A 25,338-nucleotide genomic window follows, 5' to 3' on the forward strand; every position below is an offset into this window, starting at 1 on the left:
TTTCCCCAAAATGACTTTGTTCAATGTAATCCTTCTCTCTACTTAAACCTCCAACTGGAAACTATCATCACTTTCAAGAAATGACGTAGTCTCCAACTTGCAAAAGAAACAAAACCACCTGAGATTAACTCATCTATTTTTGTGCATTTCTGGCTCCCAACATATATTCCTTATCCTTCTATCATTTTCAGTTTCTATTAGCATTTTCCTACTTTCCTATTGGCATTTTCTTCCATATTTCCTACTTATGTGAAATCTTCAGTTTTACAAATATTTTCTACCTTGGGAAAAAATTACATCCTACTTTTGCTACCCTCCTATTTCTTTCTCTTTCACTGCCACTCCATAAAGCGTGGTTTATGTCCACTGACAGCTCTTTATCAAAACCACATACTCAGTATGCCCATCCCACCTCCCTGTCTCAGTCACTAGTGTCACCAATCTCCATAAGAGACCAGATTCTACCTCCTTGGAGTCAACTTTTGTGTATTTTCTTCCTTTTATCTTTAATCTTACCATCTAACATCTCTTGTACTCCTTTCTAGAACAAAGGTCTTCTTTACCTTACATTTTCATTACTGTAACAGCTGTAAGTCTAGGTGACTCTCAGGTTTACTTTCTTAACTTCAGTCCATTTTGCCTACCAATATCAGATTAATCTTTCTTAAATACTGTTCATTAGTTTTTAGTTAAAATTTTTTTGATAGCTTTGCATTTCCCACAACATGAAATCTAAACTTCTTTGCTTGGCTTTCAAAACCTTCTATAAGTCATCATACTTACCCAATTAGCCATACTCTACTCAAGCAGTCCAAAGACACTAAAGGGCAAATTTATGTTCCCAAAGAGAAAATTAAGATAAGGTTTTGGCCAACTTTTGGAGATATAGACACCAAATAGTCAAAGGTCTATTCATATTATTTAAACCATTAATTTAGTTAACCTGTAAATATTTTAAACTATATTACACAAAATGCATTAATTTAGAAACTCATTTCATGAAATAATTTTAATATGCATCTTTAGTATCAACCTTTGTCATCTAGAACAACTTTTCAGTCATTTGGCATAGATAATACTCATTTCCCTTCAATCATCTGAGAAATAGTAGTTACTAGAAATTTTTTCTCAAGTTCCAAGTACTCAGCAGCATACTATTAGGACAGCTAATTATTTCAGTTTTTCTTTTCTTTTTGTATTAGCGGTACATACACAATTTCATTGTATTTTAGGTGTACATCTTGATCTTCACAACATAACTTAATACAATTGTAAAAATAGTTTGCAACATGTAAAAGTATGAGGTAAATTATCCAGAAATAATTAAACTAAATTAAATTTCTTTGCCTTCTTTTTACTGAAGACATCATGTGTCTTCAATAAACACACAAAACTAGCCATTACCTGAGATTTTTCAGGCTAGTCTTTCCCAAACAACTTTATCAAATGTACCTGAAGAAGCACCTCACAGTATAGTCCTTTCAAGCACAATATATAATCTAATGGAATAACAGAGATTTGTTATATTTACATAATATATTTGTGCAATATTTTTCACAATTATTATTACTTTGGCTAATTAATTAGCTAATGGAGATCCAAATTGGAAAAAAAAAATCTCTTCCCCAGAGAATTAGATTTAAACCAGCTAGAAACTTATTTCCAAATAGTTAAAACAGTAAAATATAACCATTTTTTGTTCCTTGTTAGAAATACAGATTCAACTAAAATGCTTAATCAGGTAGGATGATAGACTTTAATCACTCTACATAATGTTACATTTTCCTTTCAGTTTTGACACAGTTATCAACCTTTGTAAACATTTCTCCAAAATACTTTTCCCTGTCACTCCATATTTTTTTTAAAAGATTTTTTATTTCTCTCTTCCCCAATCTCCCCAACCCCTCCCCCATTGTCTGCTCTCTGTGTCCATTTGCTGTGTGTTCTTCTTTTGTCCGCTTCTGTTGTCGTCAGCAGCACGGGAATCTGTGTTTCTTTTTGGCGTGTCATCTCTCAGTGTGTGCAGCGCCATTCCTGGGCATGCTGCACTTTCTTTCGCGCTGGGCAGCTCTTGGCTCTCCTTACAGGGCACACTCCTTGTGCTTGGGGCTACCCTATGCGGGGACACCTCTGCGTGGCATGGCACTCCTTGCGTGCATCAGCACTGTGCGTGGGCCAGCTCCACATGGGTCAAGAAGGCCCAGGGTTTGAACGGCAGACCTCCCATGTGGTAGGCGGATGCCCTATCCACTGGGCCAAGTCCACTTCCCTGTCACTCCATATTAATCACTTCATAACAGGTGGAAATATGTGAGATCAAACATTTTATCCATATCCATGAAACCATGAAATACACAACCAAATTATTGATTTTTAGAAGTAATTCCTCAGATATTAGAGGACATATGAATTGCAATACCTTTAATAACTTGAAACACAAATAGAGGAATGTTCTAGAAAACGGATAGAGAAGTGAAAAGACACTAGAATAAATTAAGACAGCATATGGTTTAAAAACAAATTGAATATGAAATAATTTAAGTATCTTGGCATAAATTTGATACATCCTGGGCATATTTTTTAACTCTCTTTGATCTGTCAATGACTTTTTAAAAAAATGTAATTGTTGCTTTAACTGTTTAGTCTTTATGTTTTCTTCTCTTTTAATGCCTGAAGAAAAACTAAAAATTTCCAGCAGAACTGAATCTCATTAGAGATATGTGTTGTTCAGAAAAAAAAAAATCTTTAGGAATTTCCTCTAAGTAGTCTTTCATTGGTCCTAAGAATAATCATATAAATTATCTATGAATAAACTCAAAACTGTCTCTCCATGTAAATGGAATAAATAATCAAAGCTATACATTTCCCTGATTGCTAGAGTATCTTGGTCTGCTATATAGAAAATATTACTCACCACCATATGTACTAAAGTCTAGACACTCCCTAAATTATAAAATGCATCAGAGATCGCAGACAGAAAATATGGTCTAAGTTTTAACCTTTTTAAAAAGGAAAGTATTATCTTAAATGAGCTTATAATAATTACCTTTTTTAAAAATCACACCTCATTACACTGACTATAAAATTTGAGACTTTTAGTGGGACATTTTATTCTGAACACCTGTTTTTCTTCTTTTATTAATATTCCTTATTCCAACCTCAAAATGTGGCAATAAAACTAGGAAATTAATATTAAGCAAATTCTTATGCTCCAAGGCAAAGATTTTTCCACTTACATCACTATATTTCAGTTTCACATTTCTGTACTGTTGTCAGAGCTGTGTGGACAACTTGAAAACATAAAGGAATAAAATTAAAGTAATAATAATTTAAAAGGAAGGGAGAAAAGAAAATCTATTTGCAATTTGTTTACTAGTAATATGGGGCCTTCCTCACTCCTGTATTCCACAGAAAAGATATTCAGTACTCTATTTCCTATCCCTAAAATAAAGAATATAAACTCTGAAATTCTTATGACACTACTATTTTCTTTATTTGAAAAGTAAACTTTCAACATATACTGAAAGAAATTTACAAACCTCTGAATGTTCATCTCTCTCATCTATAAGTCTTTTTAGATGCAATGCCATATTTTTCAAGAGTGGTTCGATGTCTTCTTGAGACAAATCAGTCACTTCCATCCATTGCAGATCAAATACATTTTCTTGATTATGGGTTACCTTTAGAAAAACAACCAAATAAACAATAACAAAAGATGACTAATCCTTAAAAACCTATCTTGTTTTACTATGAATTAACTCAAATATTATATAGTCCATATGAAAAAATATGAAAAGCAAATATATCTTTAAAAAAGCATTTGAAATTAATGTAATGAATGATGAAAGACTGCTACTAAATTTTATTTTTAACAAAATATAATCTTTAAATAAATTCATAATTATATTCTAGTCAACAACAACAAAAATAACAGCATCTGTAAGGGAAAGTAGTACTGATAGGTTTCATAACTGATTTAACAAAATCAGTTGAATTTTTCTTTAGATAAAGTTTAATTATCATCATCTAAACATTATGTTTCTTCTTCTTAAAGAACCCCCAAAAAATCCACAAAAGGAAAACCCTATATCTTTCCCACCAACAGTGCATAGAAAACATCTATTTAAATTGTATTCGTATTCAAAAGCAAAAGGTTTTCTCTTATATGATACATGTTAATGTCTTTTTATACTTGAAAAGCTAAGTCTTTGCAGATTCTGAAGATGATACTTGTCACAGAACCTTAGGAGAAAAAGTATTCCAAAAATTAAGATTTTTAAAAGAAGGGATAAGTTACATACAAGTAAAGTACTTATTTCTTACTTTTCGTTTCTTGCTGTGGTTCTGCTATTTTGCTCTAACTTTAACAATTAACAGCAAAATTAATGCTTTCAAGAGTGGTAGCAAATTCAGTAACTTGCAATGCTTAGCATACCTAACATTTATTCAGAATAATATACAAACCACAAAATCAGCATTAACAAACATGCATATAAAGGGAGACTCTATCAATAAAACTATCTTGTAGAGTACTATTATGTTTACCAGTGACAATATTATTAACAAGAAAGCTAAGTGCTACAAATAGTAACTATGGGAAAGGATTATTCATAGAACAAAGTCATCTAAAAGTAAATATTTAAAACATTACCAATTTTCTAGTAAATATTTTAAACACTATCAATTTCTATTTATAAATTCTCTTTTCTTCTGTTTTCCTATAATCAACATGTAAAGTTTATGTAATTCTAAAATGTCTTATTAAGTACACAAAAGTCCAAGAGTAGATAAATGTAGATGTCGCAGCTTTAAAAACCAATCTTAAATAAATTATATTTACTTCCATTATATTATACTGCACAATAGGCCCAAGATTTAAGCTTTTACATGGATATTATAAATCACTAATATATTTATAATTCAAGTAATATCTACAATAAAAATTATGTTATGTCCATTCATTCAAAAGAAAATTACTAGAATGATGTAATACTAAGGTTATCATCTTACCTCACTACAGTTTGAATTACAGGCAGTCTTCTACTTTTTGCTTCCATTTTACTATACTATTCATTCTGTGCTAACAAAGACATATATTTCATTCCTCAAATAATATTTTTTGTTTATGTCCCTATGGATAAAGGCAACAGCACATTTGTAGTTAGTACTGTGCCGTATAGAAGATGATTCATTTAAGAAAGTATTTTTTTAAAGAAAAGACAATAGAGATCATTTATTTATATTTGATCTTGCGTTGTTTTTGCTTATCCTTTATAACTTCACACATTTTGGGAGATACATAAACATACGAGAGATTAATAAAAGTGCATTTAAAAAGTACATTAAAGAGAAGCGGATGTGGTTCAACTGATACAGCATCCGCCTACCATATCAGAGGGTCCACGGTTTGATACCCAGGGCCTCCTGACATGTGTTGTAAGCTGGCCCATGAGCTACCCGCAAGGAGTGCACCCTGCAAGGAGAGCCTCCCTGCATGAAAAAAGCGCAGGCTGCCCAGGAGTGGCGCTGCACACATGGAGAGCTGACACAGCAAGATGATGCAACGAAAAAGAGACATAGTTTCCTGGTGCCACCGAGGGTGCAAGCGGACACAGAAGAACACACAGTGAATGGACACAGAGAGCAGACAACAGGCGGGGTGGGGGGGGATCCTGGGGGAAAGGGAAAGAAATAAATCTTTTTTTAAAAAGTACATTAAAAAGTATACAGGTTATTACCTCTTGAATATGTGCGGCAACTGCTGCTTTTGTATCAAAATCTAAGCCTTGAATTCTTTCAATAAATTCTTCTTTTTTCTGACACTAAAATAAATGAATAAAATGATCATTCATACTCTGTAGGTTATCATCCTTTAAACGTTAGTTAAATATAATTATTTAGTCAAATAATTAAAAACTCCTCTGGCTAGAAAACTTGGGTTATGTTTTGAATAGCATAGTGAGGTTCGTTCTGCTTAGCATTTGGAAGGTCTGTATCACATACTTACCTAATAAAGAGATAATAATTCAGAAATACTTATTTTTAAAAAGACACTGAAAATTCACATTATTTTTATGGTGGAAAGTTCTAAAGCAGGAAACCATTACACAACCCATCTGAGGTCAGTACAATATTATTATGCTAACTTTACAAATAGAGAAGTAAAGAATCAAGAACTTGTTTCAGGGAGGATAGGTTACTTGCCAAAAAACACAGTGAGTCAGTGGCAGAATTCGGAACTCAGCCAAAATTCTCAGTCACTCTCTGGCTATGAACAAACAACACAGCCTTTCTTCTTGGGGAAAAAAAAAACTTTTAAAGCAATTTTTACTTCAACTTTACAATTCATTCTTACATCTTTGTCCTATCAATCCTAATAAAAGGAAACTACTCTTGTAGCCCAGTTTACCATTCATAAGGTAACAAAAAAAAATATTTGATTTGTTTCTGACATAAAGTTACTGGGGGCAAAATTCAAGAATATATACACGAGTACACATGTACCAAATGGAATAAAGGCAGCAATTCTTTATTGTGTAACTTTTCTTTAAAGCTTTATATAAATTAAAAATAACAAAATGCAAGCCTTATTTTTATCTTTCCAGTCTTCTACCTCTGAAGTTATACTGCAATAACTGGATTCCTGCAACTACCACATGAGAAGTGCATACAAAATAGCACTGCCTTGTCCAGCTTAGTTGTATCTCCTGGACCAATTAATGAACCACTAGTGAAGATAAATACAAAAAGAAAAATTGGCTCTTTGATCATTAAAAAATTTAGCAATTTAACAAGGCTCTTTAATTCTCTACACATGTACTTATCAAATCATAACACTATATTTCTACTGCATTCAGCTCAACTAATTAAACACATCTCCTTCACTGCAGAAAGCTCCATATTCTGTAAAAGCAAATTTATTATTAAGATGATACAATAATGTTTAAAACTAAGCTATAGGGAAGCGGAGTTGGCCTAATGGATAGGGTGTCTGCCTACCACATGGGAGGTCCGCAGTTCAAACCCTGGGCCATGTGGAGCTGGCCCATGCACAGTGCTGATGCGTGCAAGGAGTGCCATGCCACGGAGGGTTGTCTCCCGCATATGGGAGCCCCATGCGCAAGAAGCGTGCCCCGTAAGGAGAGCCGCCCAGCGCGCGAAAGAAAGTGCAGCCTGCCCAGGAATGGTGCCGCACACACGGACAGCTGATGCAGCAAGACGACACAACAAAGAGAGACAGATTCCTGCTGCTGCTGATAAGGATAGAAGTGGTCACAGAAGAACACACAGCGAATGGACAGAGAGAGCAGACAACTGGGAGTGGGGGGAAGGGGAGAGAAATAAATAAAAAATAAATCTTTAAAAAAAAACATTTGCAGCTCAAAGAAGAAGACGCAGCAGATAGACACAGAGAGCAGACAAGTGGGGGGGAAGAGGAGAAGGGGAGAGAAAATAAACAGAAAAAATAAAATTAATTAATTAAACTATAAGGAATGTACAGCTCCAGCTGTGACTTTAATTGTTAAGTCAAGACTTTTTGAGGGATCAGATAAAAATCAGTATGCTTAAAAATAAGAATTTTTGTCTAATAAATAATATTTGACAGGCCTAATAAGAACAATTAAGAATGAATTTCTGGGGGACCGAATGTGGCTCCAGCTGCTGAGTGCAGGCCTCCCACATGGAAATTCCCAGGTTCGGTTCTTGATGCCTCCGAGGGAAAAAAAAAAAAGCAAAACAAATGAAAAAACAACTTAGGGGAGCTGATGTGGTTCATGGCTGAGTGCCAACATACCACATAATGAGGTCCCAGCCTCAATCCTGGATCCCCAGTACCTCAAAAAAAAAAAAAAAAAAAAAAAAAAGAACTAATTTCTGATTATGCATTCATAGCACATATAAAATAAACTTTTTGGGTATAATAACCCAATTTTTAAAATCTAACCTTTCCAAAATTGTTGAACTATGCATAGCTTCTGAGCCAATCACAACATAAAATGACAGGGTTATAATGACTGAGTCACTCAAGAGTCCTTCAATTCTGTTTAAAGCAAACAGATACAATTATCTTTACTAAGTCCCCGTGACATTGTGTCTTTACTTACATCATCTTTAGAAGCATATTCTTTAATATAGTCTCAACATGAATCAATGAGAATTCTTCCTCTACCCTTAAAATACAACTTCTACTGAATATCACCTTTATTTGAACTCTAAAAGTTTTAAGAATTCTGATATTTTATAAATAGGTTAGGCTTTATTAATGACTATAGAATGATTTTCATAGGCTCTTGAATAGAAGAAGACTGTCAAGACGGAAATGAGATAAAAGAAAGATAAGGTTCAAATTTTAAGGTTGAATAGCCAGACCAAATTTTTACATCAGCACTGTCCAGTATAATAATCACTAGCTATATGTAGCTAACAAATACTTGAATGTGGCTAATGTAAAAAAAAAAGAATTTTAAAATTGTAATTATTTTAAATGTAAATATCCCATATACGGCTAGTGGCTGCTATAATGAACAGCCTAGTTTTAGAGCACAGGAGAAGTCTGGCATCAAAAATGGGCAAATAAGGATTTTAATTCCAGCTGTAAATATTCTTGTGAACACTAAATAATCACCAGCAAATTGTCCTTTTCCAGTAGAAAGGATAACCAAAAGAGTAAAAGATGAAAACAAGATATAACAAATGAAAGCCAAAGAATAAAATGGTAGAAGTAAATAATGCATCTACACTAATATTATGGAATGTGAATAAATAACTCCCCAATCAAAATATATAAGCTGATAGAATGGATAAAAAATCATGGGCCATTCATATAATGCCTACAAGAGACACACCTTAAAATCAGGGATACAAATTGGCTGAAAGTGAAATGTTGGGAAAAGATACTCCAGGCAAATAGTAACCAAAAGAGCGGAAGTAGCTATACTAATATGGGTATTAAAGCTAAAATCAAAGATCTAACTGAACAACTGGAGAAACTAAAAAAGAACAGTAAGCCATTCCCAAAGCAAGTGGACCAAAAGTAGTAAATATTAGAGCAGAAATAACTGAGAACAAAAAAAGAATAGAGAAAATCAACAAAACCAGGAGTTGGTTCTTGGAGAATATCAGTAAAAATTGACAAGCCCGTAGGTAGACTGAAAAAGGAAAAAAACATAGATGATGCAAATAAATAAAATCATAAATGAAGGGGGGTAAATACAAGAACCCAACAAACCAATCACGATATTCAATATGATATATGATATTCAATATTGTGCTAGAAGTTCCAGCTCAAGCAATTAGACAAGAACAAAAATATGAAAGGCATTCAAATATGAAAAGAGGAAGTAACAGTCTCATTATTTGCAGATGATATGATCCTATATTTGAAAATGCTGAAATGTCTACGACATAGCCACTTGAGCTAATAAATGAGTTCAGCAAAGCGGGAGGATACAAGATCAACACAGAATCAGTAATGTTTTTGTTCTATAGTAGTGAATAATCCTAGGAGGAAATCGGGGAAAGAATCCATATATAATAGCAATGAAGAGACTCAAATATCTAGGAATCAATTCAACCAAAGATATACATGACCTATATTCAGAAAAATATGAAACAATGCTAAAAGAAATCAAATAAGACCTAAACAAATGGAAAGACATTTCATGTTCATGGATTGGAAAACTAAGTATCGTAAAAATGTCAATCTTACCCAAACTGATTTATAGATTCAATACAATACCAATCTAGATTTGAACAGCTTATTTTACAGAAATAGAAAAGGAGGGAAGCGGACTTGGCCCAGTGGTTAGGGCGTCCGTCTACCACATGGGAGGTCCGCGGTTCAAACCCCGGGCCTCCTTAACCCGTGTGCAGCTGGCCCATGCGCAGTGCTGATGAGCGCAAGGAGTGCCATGCCACGCAGGGGTGTCCCCCATGTAGGGGAGCCCCATGCACAAGGAGTGCACCCCATAAGGAGAACTGCCCAGTGCGAAAGAACATGCAGCCTGCCTAAGAATGGCGCCACCCACACGGAGAACTGACAGAACAAGATGAAGCAACCAAAAGAAACACAGATTCCTGTGCCACTGAAAACAACAGAAGCGGACAAAGAAGAAAGACACAGCAAATAGACACAGAGAACAGACAACCAGGGTGGGGGGAGAGGAGTGGAGAGAAATAAATAAATAAATCTTTAAAAGAAAAAAAAAAAGGAAATTACCAAATTCATTTGGAAAGGGAAGCATACCTGAATAGCCAAAAGCATCTTTAAAAAGAAGAGAAGTATGGGAGGACTCTCACCATCTGACCTGGAAAATGTTACAAAGCTACAGTAGTCAAAACAGCATGGTACTGGCATAAAGACAGACATATCAGTCTATGGAATAGAACTCAGAGTCCAGAAATAAACACTCATCTGTAAGGAAAATTGGTTTTTGACAAACATACCAAGTCCATGTTACCAGGACAAAACAGTCTCTTCAACAAATGGTGCTGGGAGAACTGGATATTCATAACTGAAAGAATGAAAGAGGACCCCTATCTCACTCCCTAAACAACAATCAACTCAAAATGGATCAAAGAACTAAATAAAAAGCTAGGACCATAAAACTACTAGAAGAAGATATAGAGAAACATCTTCAAGATCTTGTGATAGGTGGTGATCTCTTGGATCTTACACCCAAAGCATGAATAACAAAAGAAAAAAATAAATAAATGGGCTCTTCTCTGAATCAAATTATTGCACTTCAAAGGGCTTTTTCAAAAGGATAAAGAGGCAACAGACTTAAATGAGAGAAAACAGCTGGAAATCACATATCCAATAACAGTAAAAAGAAATGATTAAAAGGGGGGCAAAAGACTTGAGGAGACAGTTGTACAAAGAATAAATACAAATGCTGAAATTATGCATGAAAATATGTTCATCACAAGTGATTACAGAAATGCAAATCAAAGCTATAGTAAGATATCATGTCACACCTATTTGAATGGTCACTATTAAAAAGTCAGAAAATTCCAAGTATTGGGGAGGATGTGTATAGATAGGAACACTTATTCACTGTTGGTGGTAAGGCAGAATGGTATAGCCACTATGGAGGATAGCTTGGCAGTTCCTAAAGAAACTGAATATAGATGTGCCACATGAATCAGCAATAGCACTGCTGGGTATATACCCAGAAGAACTGAGAGCAGTGACACAAACATTGATGTTCATAGTAGTGTTATTCACAATTGCCCAAAGATAGAAACAAGCCAGGTGTCCATCACCGATCAAGAGATAAACTGTGGTGTATACGCATGATGGAACATTATGTAGCTCTAAGAAAAAATGAAATCATAAAGCATAAGACAACATGAATGAACCTGGAGAACACTGTGCTGAGTGAAGCAATCCAGACACAAAAGGACGAAAACGGTATGACTGCACTATTAAGAACTAAATACATGGTGTAAATTCGTAAGAGTTATTAACTAGAATACAGGTCACCAGAAAATACTATGAATTTAGAGAATGAAAAGTTGAGGGTTAATCTGTGCAGAATTGGTAAAAAGGTTGTTTGTTAATCTTTGAAAATGAACAGAAAAGGTGAAAGCACATCATGGTGTTTGTAACTAACAGTACTGTTATATGGTTATGACAGTGGTTAAATGAGAAAGTCTAAGGCAATGTATATTACTCAAAGGAAAGATAAAAAATATAACATGGGACTGTACAGCATAGTGAAACCTCATGTGAAATATGAATATGCGAAATATTGCATATATAAGACTGCTTTTCTTTGAAACTAAATAAACGTATGTTAAAAGTTACAAGATTTAATATTAAGCAAAAAACAAAAACAAAAACAAAACATTGTGCTAAGTGAAAGAAACCAGCCACAAAAGTAATACATATTGCATGATTCCATTTATATAAAATGTAAATATAAATGAATTCATAAAGATGGAATTATATTGGTGGTTATATATGGCTAGGGAAGGTTAGAGGGATTGAGAGGTGACTGTTAAGGGGTATGGAGTTTTTCTTTTTGGAGTAATGAAATTGTTCTAAAATTTTTTGTGGTGAAGAATGCACAACAATGTGAATATACTAAAAGCCAATGACTGTACTCTTTTGATAGACTATGGTATGTGAATACATCTCACTAAAACTGCTTTAAAAAAAAAAGCAAAAGTAAACAGAGGGAGCAGATGTGGCTCAAGCAGTTGGGCATGCACCTCCCACATGGGAGGTTCCAGGTTTGGTTCCCAATGCAATCCTAAATATGAGCAAGACAGTGACCTGATGCAAAGGGCTGGCATGACGAGCTGACACAATAAAATGTTGCAACGAAATGACGCAATGAGGTGACTTAATGAGATGCTGCAACAGTATGATGCAATGAGAAGACACAACAAGCAGGGAACCGATGTGGTTCAAGCGATTGGGTGCCTCTCTCCCACATGGGAGGTCCCGGGTTTGGTTCCCGGTGCCTCCTAAAAAAAGATGAGCAGACACAGTGAGCATACAGTGAACAGACACAGAGAGCAGAGAGTAAGTGAAAACAACAAGGAAGGGAAGATCTTAAAAAAAAAAGTAAATAAAGAATACATAAGGCTATAAATATTAAGGGCTGTATTCCTCACTCAGGATCTGATTACTAAATTAGAATAGCAGTGACTACAAACACAGTATTTAATATTTAACTTAATATTTAATCAGTTATGAATAAATGTACATTACACAGCTTGAAACTTTAATAACATATATTGTATAAGCATATATTTCCAAGCAGTCCACTCTGAAAGCCAACACTTTCTTGGATATAAAATTTCCGGTATATTTGTGTAAACAATTACTAGACAGTCCTTCCCTTCTTCTAACACAAACACACATGCACCCATAAATCAAATGACAGTTACCGAATTCATAAGGGTGTTTTCTGAGAGATTTTTAAAGGCATCTGTGAATAAACTTTGTAAACTTAAGGAAAATAAAAAACCTAAGGCAATTAGAACCTTCAGAATAAGAATATTCTGAATATATATATCCTACTATAACTAAATTTTAAAATAACAAAGTACGTGTTTTCCTTCAAAGGAGTATCTTTAGAAGATTGGTAATACAATTATTTAAAACATTTTAAAAGATTGAAAACAATGGTTCAACTTTAAAATGGCAGAGTGAAATAATTCAGGGCTCTGTCCCCCTACATAAGCTTTGAAGAACCAGCAAGAACTGGCAGAGTTCATGCAAAATGACTATAGGGTTTTTGTTTGGAATGAAGGGAAAGTTCTTATAATGAATGGTGATGATGGTACTGCAATAGTGTGAATGTGATTAATCACACTGAATGATATGCTCAGGAGGGGTTGGGATGGGAAGGTTTATGTTTTATGTTTCCACAATTTAAAAAAACTAAAGAGATAATGACAATTAAATGCAATACATGATACTGGATGGGATTTAGGTATGGAGGAGAAAAGACTCAAAAGGGCATTAGGGGACATAAAAAATTGAAATTTAGATAGTATAAGTTTTATAGCAACATTAAATTTCTTGAACTTGATAATTACTCTTAAGGTGATTATAGAAGTGCATATCTTGTTCACAGGAAATGTACATATATTCAAGAAGTATGATGTTTGTCTTTCAGAAACTAGAGCCTGAAAAATCATGTAAAAAGCCCAAAAGACATATTCAAATGAAAATATGAAAAAAATGAATATTTCAACTTACCTGAACTGCACATCCCAGTAAAAGTAAAAGCAGCTTTTTAACTTCTTCTGTGCCTTGCTCTGAAATTAAAAAAAAAATTATTAAGTACAATATTTTGCTCTATTTCTTCTCTATTACACCGGAAAAATTACTTCTAGATATAATATGCACAACAACTTAACCAATACATTAAGTCTACAAGCAAGTACAGTGGAGAATTTAAAAAAGTAGTTGGCTCTGTCGTGTGTGTGTGCATGCATGAACGAATATGTGCACAATCACTGCAGTGGTGCTGAAGTACAGAGAAAATAGGCTTAGGGCTCTGTGCAATAAGGATGTTAGCTATAAATTCACTCCTTTTTGAAATGATTATACAATATGAAACTGCTAAGCTATGGGCTGCTGTTATATGGACTTGCCACAAATTCAGCCAAGATAGCTCCTAATATGTGTAGCTTGTCTTAGGACCATTAGTGTTTTTTTCCCCCTAAAGCACAGATCTTATATGATTCATTTACCTGTAAAATTTAAGTGGTTTTCCACTATGGAGGTTTATGAGCATCAAAATCTTATATGTCTGCTACAGCAAGGCTGGTAAAGCAAATGTACATAACAAGCTGGATATGTTAGTGGTCTATGGCAGAATGAGAGTACATTCCTTGTCCAACAGCATTCGATTCAGATTTTCTTACAGCATTCAGCTGGTCAAAATTCCATGTCTTTGGGTCAGAATTTCACCATCAGACCCAAATTTCCCCACTCTTCATGAAATGATTACTTTCTAGCCACAACAAATCACACTAATCACCATTCCTCAAATATACATACCACTCTGCCTTAATCTGCTATTCTCTCTGCCTTTAACCCCCTACTCTGTTTCTCTTCCAATGAACTACATACTAATCATAATTCTGACCCATCTTCCAACAGTCTTCAACCCTCACTAATTGGCCAACTTTGAGAATAATTAAGGCTCCATGCTTTAATATTTTGTACATATTTCTATTTTATACTACTTCTTATATGATTTCCTAGTTATCTGTGTATGTCTCAAAAACCCCAGAAGATGCTGCTCAAGAGCATGGTTATTTCTTTATATTCATGGTCCCTAAACTTGGTAGGCACTTAACAAATGCATGTGGAATTGAAAATAACTCCACCATGCATGCAAAATAGCTTTTTTTTCAATTATTACATGCATAATGGAACATCCTAGAGTATTTCTCCAGACTATTTAAATTCCTAATTCATCACACCTACTTGATACATTTCCTCTACAAATATAGCTGCTTAATTTTAGTTACTTTAGTTTTATTTTGTTTTAACTGAAAGTATGGGTGGGGGTTGGAGAAGACAAACCTGATTTGGCTTATATGTAGGATGAAAGGATAAATCCATAGCTGAAACTGTTAAGTAGCTGCTAATTCCCCCATGTTCAAAAATTGAAACTCTGCACGTTACATATAAAACCTGCTATAAGGCAAAGACCTTTGAAGAAAATAATTTAAATGATCTAAAACACTGCTTCTATCTTGCCTTCATAAGTGGTTTATTACAAATTAAATTATATTAATCAGTAAATTCTTAGATTTAAACAACTTTGACAATGGCACTTAGTAGATTTATGAATAGAAAACCTAGAAGTTATTTCAAAATTGTTTCTTTACTAAGTTTATATTCCTTCAAACTTATTAACTACCTTGTTATCTTCCATACTTATTTTTTTTTAAAGATTTTATTTATTTCTCTCCCCTTCTCTTCCCCCCTCCCCTGCCCCAGTTGTCTGCTTTCTGTGTTTATTCGCTGTGTGTTCTTCCGTGTCCACTTCCATTGTTGTATTGTTGTCAGTGGCACCAGAAATCTCTGTCTATTCTTGTTGCGACATCTTGCTGCATCTGCTCTCCATGTATGCAGCCGCCACTCCTGGGCAGGCAGAACATTTTTTCGCGCTGGGTGGCTCTCCTTATGGGTGCATTCCTTGCGCGTGGGGCTACACTATGTGGGGGACACCCCTGCGTGGCACAGCACTCCTTGCACAACATCAGCACTGTGCATAGGCCAGCACCACACAGGTCAAGAAGGCCTGGAGTTTGAACCCTGGACCTCCCATGTGGTAGGCAGATGCCCTATCCATTGGGCCAAGTCCACTTCCCCATACTTGTTTATAATGAGACGCTTAAAAAAGCCATAGACTCAATGTAAAATGTCTGATCCCACTGACAACCTAAAAATGTGTGTGCAAAACCTAATGAGTTAAAGCAAATAAGCAAGCTCTTGGTAAACATAACAGTATCACGTAGATAAGGCATTGTATTCACATTATTCTAATTTTAATACTCACCAGAAAAGGGATTTTTGCCGATGATTAAGACATTTGGCAATGACATCATGATCAACTGCTGCAAAGTCTCCTGTAAAAAGATGCTCACACTGGTTGTTATGTGGGTAATATAGACTTTGTAATAACTCATCAAGCTATAACATTATTTGTAAGCTTCTCTGTTGGTATGCAAATTTCAACTAATAATTTTTAAAATATTTTTTTGGCCCCAATTAAAATGGCAGAGTGAAATAATTCAGGGCTCTGTCCCCCTACATAAGCTTTGAAGAACCAGCAAGAACTGGCAGAGTTCATGCAAAATGACTATAGGGTTTTTGTTTGGAATGAAGGGAAAGTTCTTATAATGGATGGTGATGATGGTATTGCAATAGTGTGAATGTGATTAATCACACTGAATGATACGCTTAGGAGGGGTTGGGGTGGGAAGGTTTATGTTTTATGCTTCCACAATTTAAAAAAACTAAAGAGATGATGACAATTAAATGCAATACATGATATTGGATGGGATCTAGGTATGGAGGACTCAAAAGGGCATTAGGGGACATAAAAAATAGAAATTTAGACAGTATAAGTTTTATATCAACATTAAATTTCTTGAACTTGATAATTACTCTTAAGGTGATTATATAAGTGCATATCTTGTTCACAGGAAATGTACATGTATTCAAGAAGTATGATGTATGTAAATTGCTCTCAAATGTTCAGAAAAAAGAGATAGGTAGATACATAAACAGATGGAATGGCAAAATGGTAAAATTGGTATAACTGAGGGTGTATATTGGAGTTCTCAGTATGGGGTTTGTTTTTTTGTGTTTTTTTTTTTGTTATTTTTTAGGTTCCAGGGGCTGGGGATTGAACCCAGAACCTTGTATATGGGAAGCCAGCACTCAACCACTGAGCCACATCGGCTCCTCTGAATTGTTTTTTGTTTTATTTGTTGTTTATTTTTGTTTTCTCAGGAGGTACCTGAGGCCTTCACCTCTTTTTGAATCATCCTTTACTTAATGCTATAATAAGAAAGCAAATAAACCATGAACAAAAGTTAACTTTTACTGCTTTATGAAGATATGTAATTCCAGATCCACTAAAGTATTTTGCTATGACACCAGATGCTAATTAATCTTTTACCTATAATTATTTACGATAATGCATTAAAGAGTTTTGAGAAAAATTTTCTTCAGCATTAAATTTATTAGCTCTTTAAAAAAACTATCACAGAAAAAAATCTATACATTTAAAGAAAAGTATATACTCAGTACAAGCATCATATTAGGTAAATAAATGTAAAAGTATTATGAATGTGTTAAGAATTGCTAAAATCACTTATTCCAGGGATAAAAACCATGTTTGGCATTTAATAAATAAATAATTGCCAGTTAAAAGCAGGTTACCACAAGAAAGAATATGCTACAGCTAAATAGGCAACAGCTAAATGGACTAAAGGAATAAATTTCTAACTCATTCTAACATGTAATCTCCTTTCCTTTAAGCGAAACCGTGAGGACCTATTACTGTATATATTTAAGAGAAATCATAACTAAGAAAGTTGTATAAAAAAGCAACCATTCTTGCCCTAGACAACTCCAACAAACCAATGCTGGACAACTCCCATTGAAAAGTCAAGGAAGATCTCAAACTGCAAGCAAAACAATTCCTTCCATCTGCCCCATAATATCTAAGTCTCCTCTCAGTCTAAAGCAGTCAGAAGGGACATCATGCCAAATCTCTCAATACTGAGGAATGAACAAACATAAGGGGGAAGTGTAAACATGGACCAAAGTAAATCTGTTATTATAGTTATTATCTTCTATTAACAGAACTGGTAACATTATATCAAAGACAGCAGTTGCCAGGGGTTCAGAAGGGAGGGGGAAAGGGATGAATAGGTGGAACACAGGGCATATATAGGGCAATGAAATTGTTCTGTACAATTATGCAGTGACAGACACATGGTATCATACATTTGTCAAAATCTATAAAACTACACAGCACAAAGTGTAAACCATAATGTAAACTATAGACTCTGGTTAGTAGCAGTGCTTCAGTATTGGTTTATTGATTATAACAAACGTGGCACATTGATGTAAGATGTCAATAACAGGAAAGTGTGTGTGTGGGCGGGCAGATTCATAGGAATTTCCTACAGTTTCAGTATAGCTTTTCTGTAAATGGAAATCTGAAACTTCTCTAAATATAAAGTTTATTATTGAAAAAAAAGTGACCATTATTATGTCTACACTCTACTTAAATAAGATAATCTAAGTCAGAGCAAAGAAACTTCAAATTTACCTTTATATAGAGAAGTGTTAAATTTTAACAGATCCTAAATTATTGGAAAAAAAGTGTTATCTCAATTTAAAGACTTTACAGGTAAAAGATAATTCACACCACTTATTTCAGGTCTAACATGAGTCTAAATTGAAGAATCAACTAGAAAACAACAACTCATATTTCCACGGCAATATATTTTATTGATTTACCATGTATTAATCTGGTACATATCATCTTTTTTTCAAGATATGGTATCATCAATGACCTCATGTGTAAAGAGAGTTTGACCTATAAGTTTGAATAATTTGGATAACACAAATTGCTATTTAAGACTGTTAAATTCAAACTTACCTCCATGTAAGAACAGATTATAAAAATGCGTACTCTGGTAGAATGAAGCCAGAATATATAGACTTAAATTTCTATAAGTTTAATGGTAAATTTCTATAAGTTTAATGGATGGTAGGAAGTGAAGCAAAAAGAACAAAGTTTTTAAAATGATGGCGGTTATTAAACATTAGAGTTAATGGGGAACACTTGCCTTTTACTTTATTTTCAAGTATTAATTTTAAGTTGTCTGAAAGTCCTAATATTTATTACTAAGGCAGCTAAATGTGATGCAAATTAAAAAAAATTATTCCAGATTCTCTATTTGTTTCCCTGAGTCCTCAGAGGAGTCTACCTCTATTTTTATTAAAAAACAACAACAACAACAACAACAAAAAACAATTTAAAAATATAAAACACAGTCTATTCAACAAATGGTACTGGGAGAACTGGATATACATAGCCAAAAGAAAGAAAGAGGACTCCTATCTCACACCTTATACAAAAATTAACTCAAAATGGATCAAAGGCCTAAATATAAAAGCTAGAACCATAAAGCTCCTAGAAGAAAATGTAAGAAAACATCTTCAAGACCTGGTGGTAGGTGGTGCATTCTTAAACCTTAAACCAAAAGCACAAGCAATGAAATAAAACATGGATAAATGGGGTCTCATCAAACTTTTGTGATTCAAAGGACCTTCTCCCCACCCCTCATGCCCTGGCATTAGACAAGACTCCCAGGAATGAGCCTCCTTGGCACTGAGGGATTATTACCAAGCACCAACTAGCAATGCATCTGGAAAAAGACCTTGACCAAAAGGAAATGGTAAATACAAATGAGTTTTTATGGCTAAGAGATTTTAAGTGAGTCTGGAGGTTATTCCAGAGGTTATGCTTATGCATGTCTCAGCAGGATCTCATTGACTGCCACAGTAAACAGTACCTCAAACAGCAGGGCTCCTGAGGACTCTATAGAGACATCCAAGCACTCTAAGCAGGGCAGACAAGCTCAGGAATTCTACACCCCATCCGTAGGCCTTACTTTGCAATTTATGCTCCTCAGTGTAGCAGAGTTAGACTCATTTAAAGTTTCCCTACACATGGCTCTTCTGATCCTTTTATTTGAACCTATAATTAGCACTATACTTGTTAAATATATGTTCCAGAACCTTAAATCTTTAGTCTGTCTATATGTCAGTTGAGCCCTGAATCTCAGCAGAGCTGCAAACCTACCTCCAGTTCATTGGACTCATCCAGGACAACTAATAAGGAGATGACGATGGACAATACCAATGCCAAGGAACAGAGTGTGTATGAAACTGCAAGCAAGATAGTTCCATCCATCTGCCCCATGGGATCTAAGCCCCCTCTCATTTAGAAGCAGAGTGGTCATAACCATCCCCAAATCCTCAATATTGGGGAATGAACAATGGACCAAAGTAGACTTATTACTATTCTACAGTAGACTTATTATTATTCTGGCAATGGAAGTTTTATCACTGATATAAAGGCAGTGGCCACCAGAGGTTCTGGTGGAGGGAGAGGGAAGAATAGGGACACATATGGAAACTGAAAAGAGGAGAAAATCTGAGAAAATCAGGACATTCATTCACAAACATTTATCAAGTATCTATTATTTGACATTGTTTTAGACACTGGAAATAAAGAGCAGTGAAAAAATCCTTTACAAGTGCTAAGGATAAAAATAATGCAGAGAAGAAGGAGGAAGAATATCAGTGGGGTGGAGATGAGGAGAAAATAGGAATTTTAAAAAGGTATGTGAATATTCAAACACAAATAATTTGAGTTTTTTCAGGACCATTAAATCAAGAGTTTCCTGAAATAGGCAGAAATTCTACCATGGCATGAAGACAATTCAGCAAGACATGGAGAACAGAAACAATAAAAATATAAAGACAGAAACACAAAAGGACTAGCAGGGATTACATTAATAGGAAAATAATAGCAACATTATCTTGAAAACTATTACAAATACTTTAATTCCTCCTATTTTTAGTTGGCTTTGTATCACTTTTCCATTAAAAGTATATATTAACCATATTTTAGTTGACCACTAATAACCTTTTCTAATGATATACCTCACAAGTTTGTTGTGTAAATTAAAGTTCATGTTGCTATAGCATTGCAAAAAGAATTTTCAAGGATATGCTGGACATAAACATTACTATTTAGATAGTACTCAAAGATAATTTAAACAATGCTTCTTCAAGTTCTGCATTACACCTCTTCACAGGAAGAACGCTTTCATAAAAGGTCTAGACTCAGTTTCCTTTCCTGAATCATACACTGAGCGAAAAGCTGCTGTTAAACTGCACGTTTCTGTAATACAAAATATGGGTTCAAAGATTTCTAAAATATACTAGATTTAAAGTCCCTCCTTTGAAAGGCTTAAAATCTACTTTAAAATTTCAGAAAATAATTATATTTATCATACTGGGTATATGTATCCTATTATCTAGGACAGTGAAAAGAATTAAAACTATTTCATCACACTGTAATACAGACTACAGAAAAAAATGAAATGAATAGCATTAAAAGGGAAGAATATAAAAAATATGACACAATATAAAGCATTTTTTGGCTACTGAATTTTATTAATATTCCATATGTTGCTTATTATAACAGATGTTAAAGAAAAACTTCAAGTATCTGTTTTTTTGGAGCAACTGGATTAATGGTAGTAGGTCTGGCTTTTGTGCTAAATATTAGTGATATCATACAATGTAAATATTTCCTAATGAATTTAAATTTCCTATTGTGAAGTGTTTTCTATTTCAGGGCCTCAAATTACTTAGAGTATTGTTGTAATGGTGCTTGAAGAAACATTTTTTTTTTCTTTTAGTATCTATTTAAACTCTTGCCAATCTAGTTATATCAAATGCTAGCTTCTAACACTTCTAAAACGGACTAAGATTTTTTTTTAACTTGCAACCTGTCTCTCATTATCAAATATACTCTCTTCCTCACTAACAAGAAACAATAACTTTTTTAAAAAATCACAGAGCACAGGTAAAATTAAATAACTGATAAAATTTACTTAATTTCTGCCTTGAAAACGTGCAATATTTATTGCAAGACAAGAAGAGATATAAAGGGATTATTTGAAAACGTGTGAATTGCCACTTAAATGCAATGAAGGGTACACTGAATAAAACTTTCTGATAATCTAGTGCTACCAGTTTCCTCTCACAATGTCTTAAATTACTACTTTATTGCCCTTACATTATTTATCAATCTGAAACTATTTTATTTCATTGTTTATCTATTCTATTTCTACTAGAACACAAGTTCCATGAGATTAGGCACATGGCATGTCCTATTCACCACCATCATCCTGAGGTCTGGTAGAATGCCTGACATTCAATAAATGAGAAAGGAAAATAGGGGAAATCTGAATGACACTATAATTTGTATCGAACTTTTACAAAACTTAAATCATTAAACTGAAGAGGAACATTGGCATTTAAATTTACCTATAATTACTGAAAAGATATAGAGAAGCAGTTTACCAGGTAACAATCATCGTAAGGTATTCTGTCACTTTTCTTTTCTGTGTGAGAATCATTTTTATAAGATGACCTTGACTGTTAACAATCCATTAAAAAAGAAAAATCTGGAGACATAACTTGAATTTGACCTTCCCAGATTCACTTTCCTTTTCACCATGAGTCAGAACAATCAAAATGTACATAAATATTTCACATAAAATACTTTTTTTGAAGAGTGAATAAGATGCAAAAAAAAATTTTTTTTATAGCTTTAGAAAGACTTTTGGAAAAAAATCAGAGATTTCCAACAGACAGGTAATTGAGCAGGTGAGGAGAACTATATTAACTCAAAATTTGTCATATATTAATCCAGGTAATAAACATGACCAAAAAAAATCTCAGTAAGCCAACTGATTAATCACGCCTTAGAAACATGTTATCTAAGAATATGAAGCATTTTTGGGGTAAAAGGGCAGGGATGGTTTGGTAAATTGGTTTTAAAGGAAAGTCACTGAATAGTGGTACATGGAGAATTTCAACCTTCAGTAATATCTTGTCTTCAATATCTGAAACAAGCTTGAAAAAATGTTAAGGGGTTATGAAGCTATGTGATTATTTAGTATTTTTCTCAAAAAACTTTTTGTATTTTGAAAATTTTTTGTTTTTTTTTTTCCTTAGGAGGTACCAGGGATTGAACCCAGGATCTCATACATGGGAAGCAGGCACTCAACCACTGAGCTACACTCACACCCATAAACTGACAATCTTGATAGCTCTCGATGTAGCTGTCAATCAGTTCTAGCCCTGAATTAATCCACTGGTATATGAACTAAGATTAATGAAAAGAAAAAGATATAACTAGTCTTGCAATAAGTTTTAATGATTTTCAGATGTATCTAAAAACGATGGTGGCACTCTTCCATAGTGTAGAAGGGCACTATGCACCAGGCTGGTGAAATACTGGAGCCTACCTTCCTGGCTTCTCTCTAAAGTCAATGGTGCTGCAGTGTGCTGACTGTGTGAAGGCATACCAAGTGAAGCAATGATTACCAAAGTGATGTAAGCGAAACTTAAACACAACTGGCATTATGGCCTACTCCCCTGGAGAGATAAGATGTATGGTATTGCAAACCTGGAGCTTAGATCTATTAGTCACAGCTCAAAGAGAAACTTGTGCATTGATTAGTATTAAGTACTATACCTATATGCCTGATGATTATATCTTTTCTATTCTAAATCATATGCAAAGGGATACCGAACATGTTAAAGGTCCTGGTACACTTCATTTTCTAAGAAGTTAATGAATGTGCTTAACCCAGGTCTCTCCTAGCCCTTATTCCAGAACCTGTCCCACTCATACCTGGTGAGGACTGGCAGACCCACATGCCATCCTGCCAGGGCTAAGCATTTTCCCACCAGCAGGGAAACAGCAAATGAGGTGGCTGGGACCCACTTCAGCTTAGCTCCTTCAAGATGGTCACCCTTTCTTCTCCCAGGACCTGGAAACCAGGTTCTAATCAAAACCTGGCAAAAGAACAGGCCTCACTCACAATAAGAGCCAAAATGGAAGAAACCTTACTCTCTAGTTCTGATCACTCCCACAGCTGTTAAAGTTAAAGGAATTACCAGCTGGGTGCACTTATCCCAAGTGAAGCCAGCTGCCCAAGGAAGTGCCAGCTCACCAGAAGCACCTGATGGGATGTACATCATTGGATGGCCTGAAATACCTCTTCAGGAGACAAAGCTAAGTAGTGTCTGTGTCAAAGCCAGTTGTTCCCTCTAATTCTAGCCCAAACACCTATTGCTAGGGGGAAGGAAAGCCAGACACCCCTTAAGACATCTTGTTTGTCTTCATTTCCTGTAGTTTCTCCCCATACAATAACTAAAAGGGAAGTGCCCCTTCTGGTCCCCCTCTTAGCTATCTTAGACAAACGTAACCACCCCCATGGAAAACTGGGACTGGCAATTTTTTACCAAACTCCATTATCTATTACAATCTCTCCCTAGAGCTAACTAACAAACAGCAGAGAAGAAACTAGCCGTGCCTTAGAAGTCCTAAGACGGCAAACAAACTTGTTGCTGTGTGCTGCAAAATTGCAGAGCCCTAAACATGCTAACAGCAGCACAGGGTAGAACATGCCTGCTTCTCAAGGAAAAATGCTGCTTCTATATAAATCATTCTGGAAGAGTCCTAGACAGCATTTGACCCTGCAAGATGAAGCCCACCAACTTTAGGGGGATGCAACCCCTAAAAGCCCCTGGCCTTTCTCATTCTTGTGGCCCAGTATGTCATAGCTGGCCCCCTTTTGGGGCCCACTTACCACCAACTTCTTTATCCTTTTAGCAGGGCCATTTATCTTCAAAATTCTAACTAAGTTTATTTCTCCCATAATCAACACCTTTGGATCTGTCCTCCCTCAACCTGAATGGAATAGCCAGAGAGGTTTATACCCTGTCAGGCAGGGACTACTGCCGTAACCAGCACAAAGTAACTACAGAAGAATGATCATCACTCCTCAGCACCCCCTTAAGAATAAGGGCATAAACTCTCTGAGGGGGGAATTGAGGCAGGTTAGCCAGGAAAACAAGGACAAGATGAGGCTCAAGGCCGACAGACGTCATTGCCTAGAGACAACAAGGCTGCAAGAACTTGCTGAGACCTTGAGGTCCCAGTTTCTCCTTCCGGGACCTCCTCTTGGCCCGGGATATTCCAAACAGGCCTCACTATTGGCCCCCACCATTGGTAGGGTAATCAATAACAGCTGGGGCTCATCACCTTATCATTAGCAAGGGGGAGGAATAATTAACAGTTTAAAAGGTAACCTCTGCCTAGAGGAGCCCACATCAAATCCTGGTGTGCATTTCCATCTTTCCTATTTCTCAGCAAGCTCTGTTTTTTCCCTGATTTCCCAAATAAATTCTTTTTACTGGCCTAAAAAAAAAAACCAAAACAATGATGGTGGTAAATCATCAATTCCAATACCATCTAAACCAGGATTTCTCAATCCAGGCACTATTAACATTTTGGGCTAGACAATTCTTAGTAATGGGGAGCTGTCCTCTGCTTTGTAGGATACTTAGCATTCCTTGTCTGTATGCACTGGATGCCAGTACAAACCCCTATTGTGACAACCAAAAATGTCTCCAATCATTGCCAAACAGCCTCAGGGGACAAAATAACCCTCAGTTGAGAG

The 25,338-nt window shown here is 35.1% G+C and overlaps 1 protein-coding gene across 10 annotated transcripts in view; it reads right to left on the minus strand.

The window, feature by feature from the left end:
* CCDC88A (coiled-coil domain containing 88A) overlaps positions 1-25,338 on the minus strand; it is a 157,663-nt gene that overhangs the window by 97,680 nt on the left and 34,645 nt on the right. For all 10 annotated transcript variants that reach the window (XM_058278592.2, XM_058278590.2, XM_058278589.2 and 7 more), the window contains exons 4-7: positions 16,038-16,107; positions 13,718-13,776; positions 5,739-5,822; positions 3,540-3,680 (exon numbers count right to left, since the gene is read on the minus strand). In XM_058278592.2, the coding sequence (XP_058134575.1) occupies positions 3,540-3,680; positions 5,739-5,822; positions 13,718-13,776; positions 16,038-16,107 (354 nt within the window). The remainder of the gene's footprint in view (positions 1-3,539; positions 3,681-5,738; positions 5,823-13,717; positions 13,777-16,037; positions 16,108-25,338) is intronic.

Source organism: Dasypus novemcinctus, chromosome 17 (genome assembly GCF_030445035.2).
Source record: "Dasypus novemcinctus isolate mDasNov1 chromosome 17, mDasNov1.1.hap2, whole genome shotgun sequence".
Lineage (NCBI taxonomy): Eukaryota > Metazoa > Chordata > Mammalia > Cingulata > Dasypodidae > Dasypus > Dasypus novemcinctus.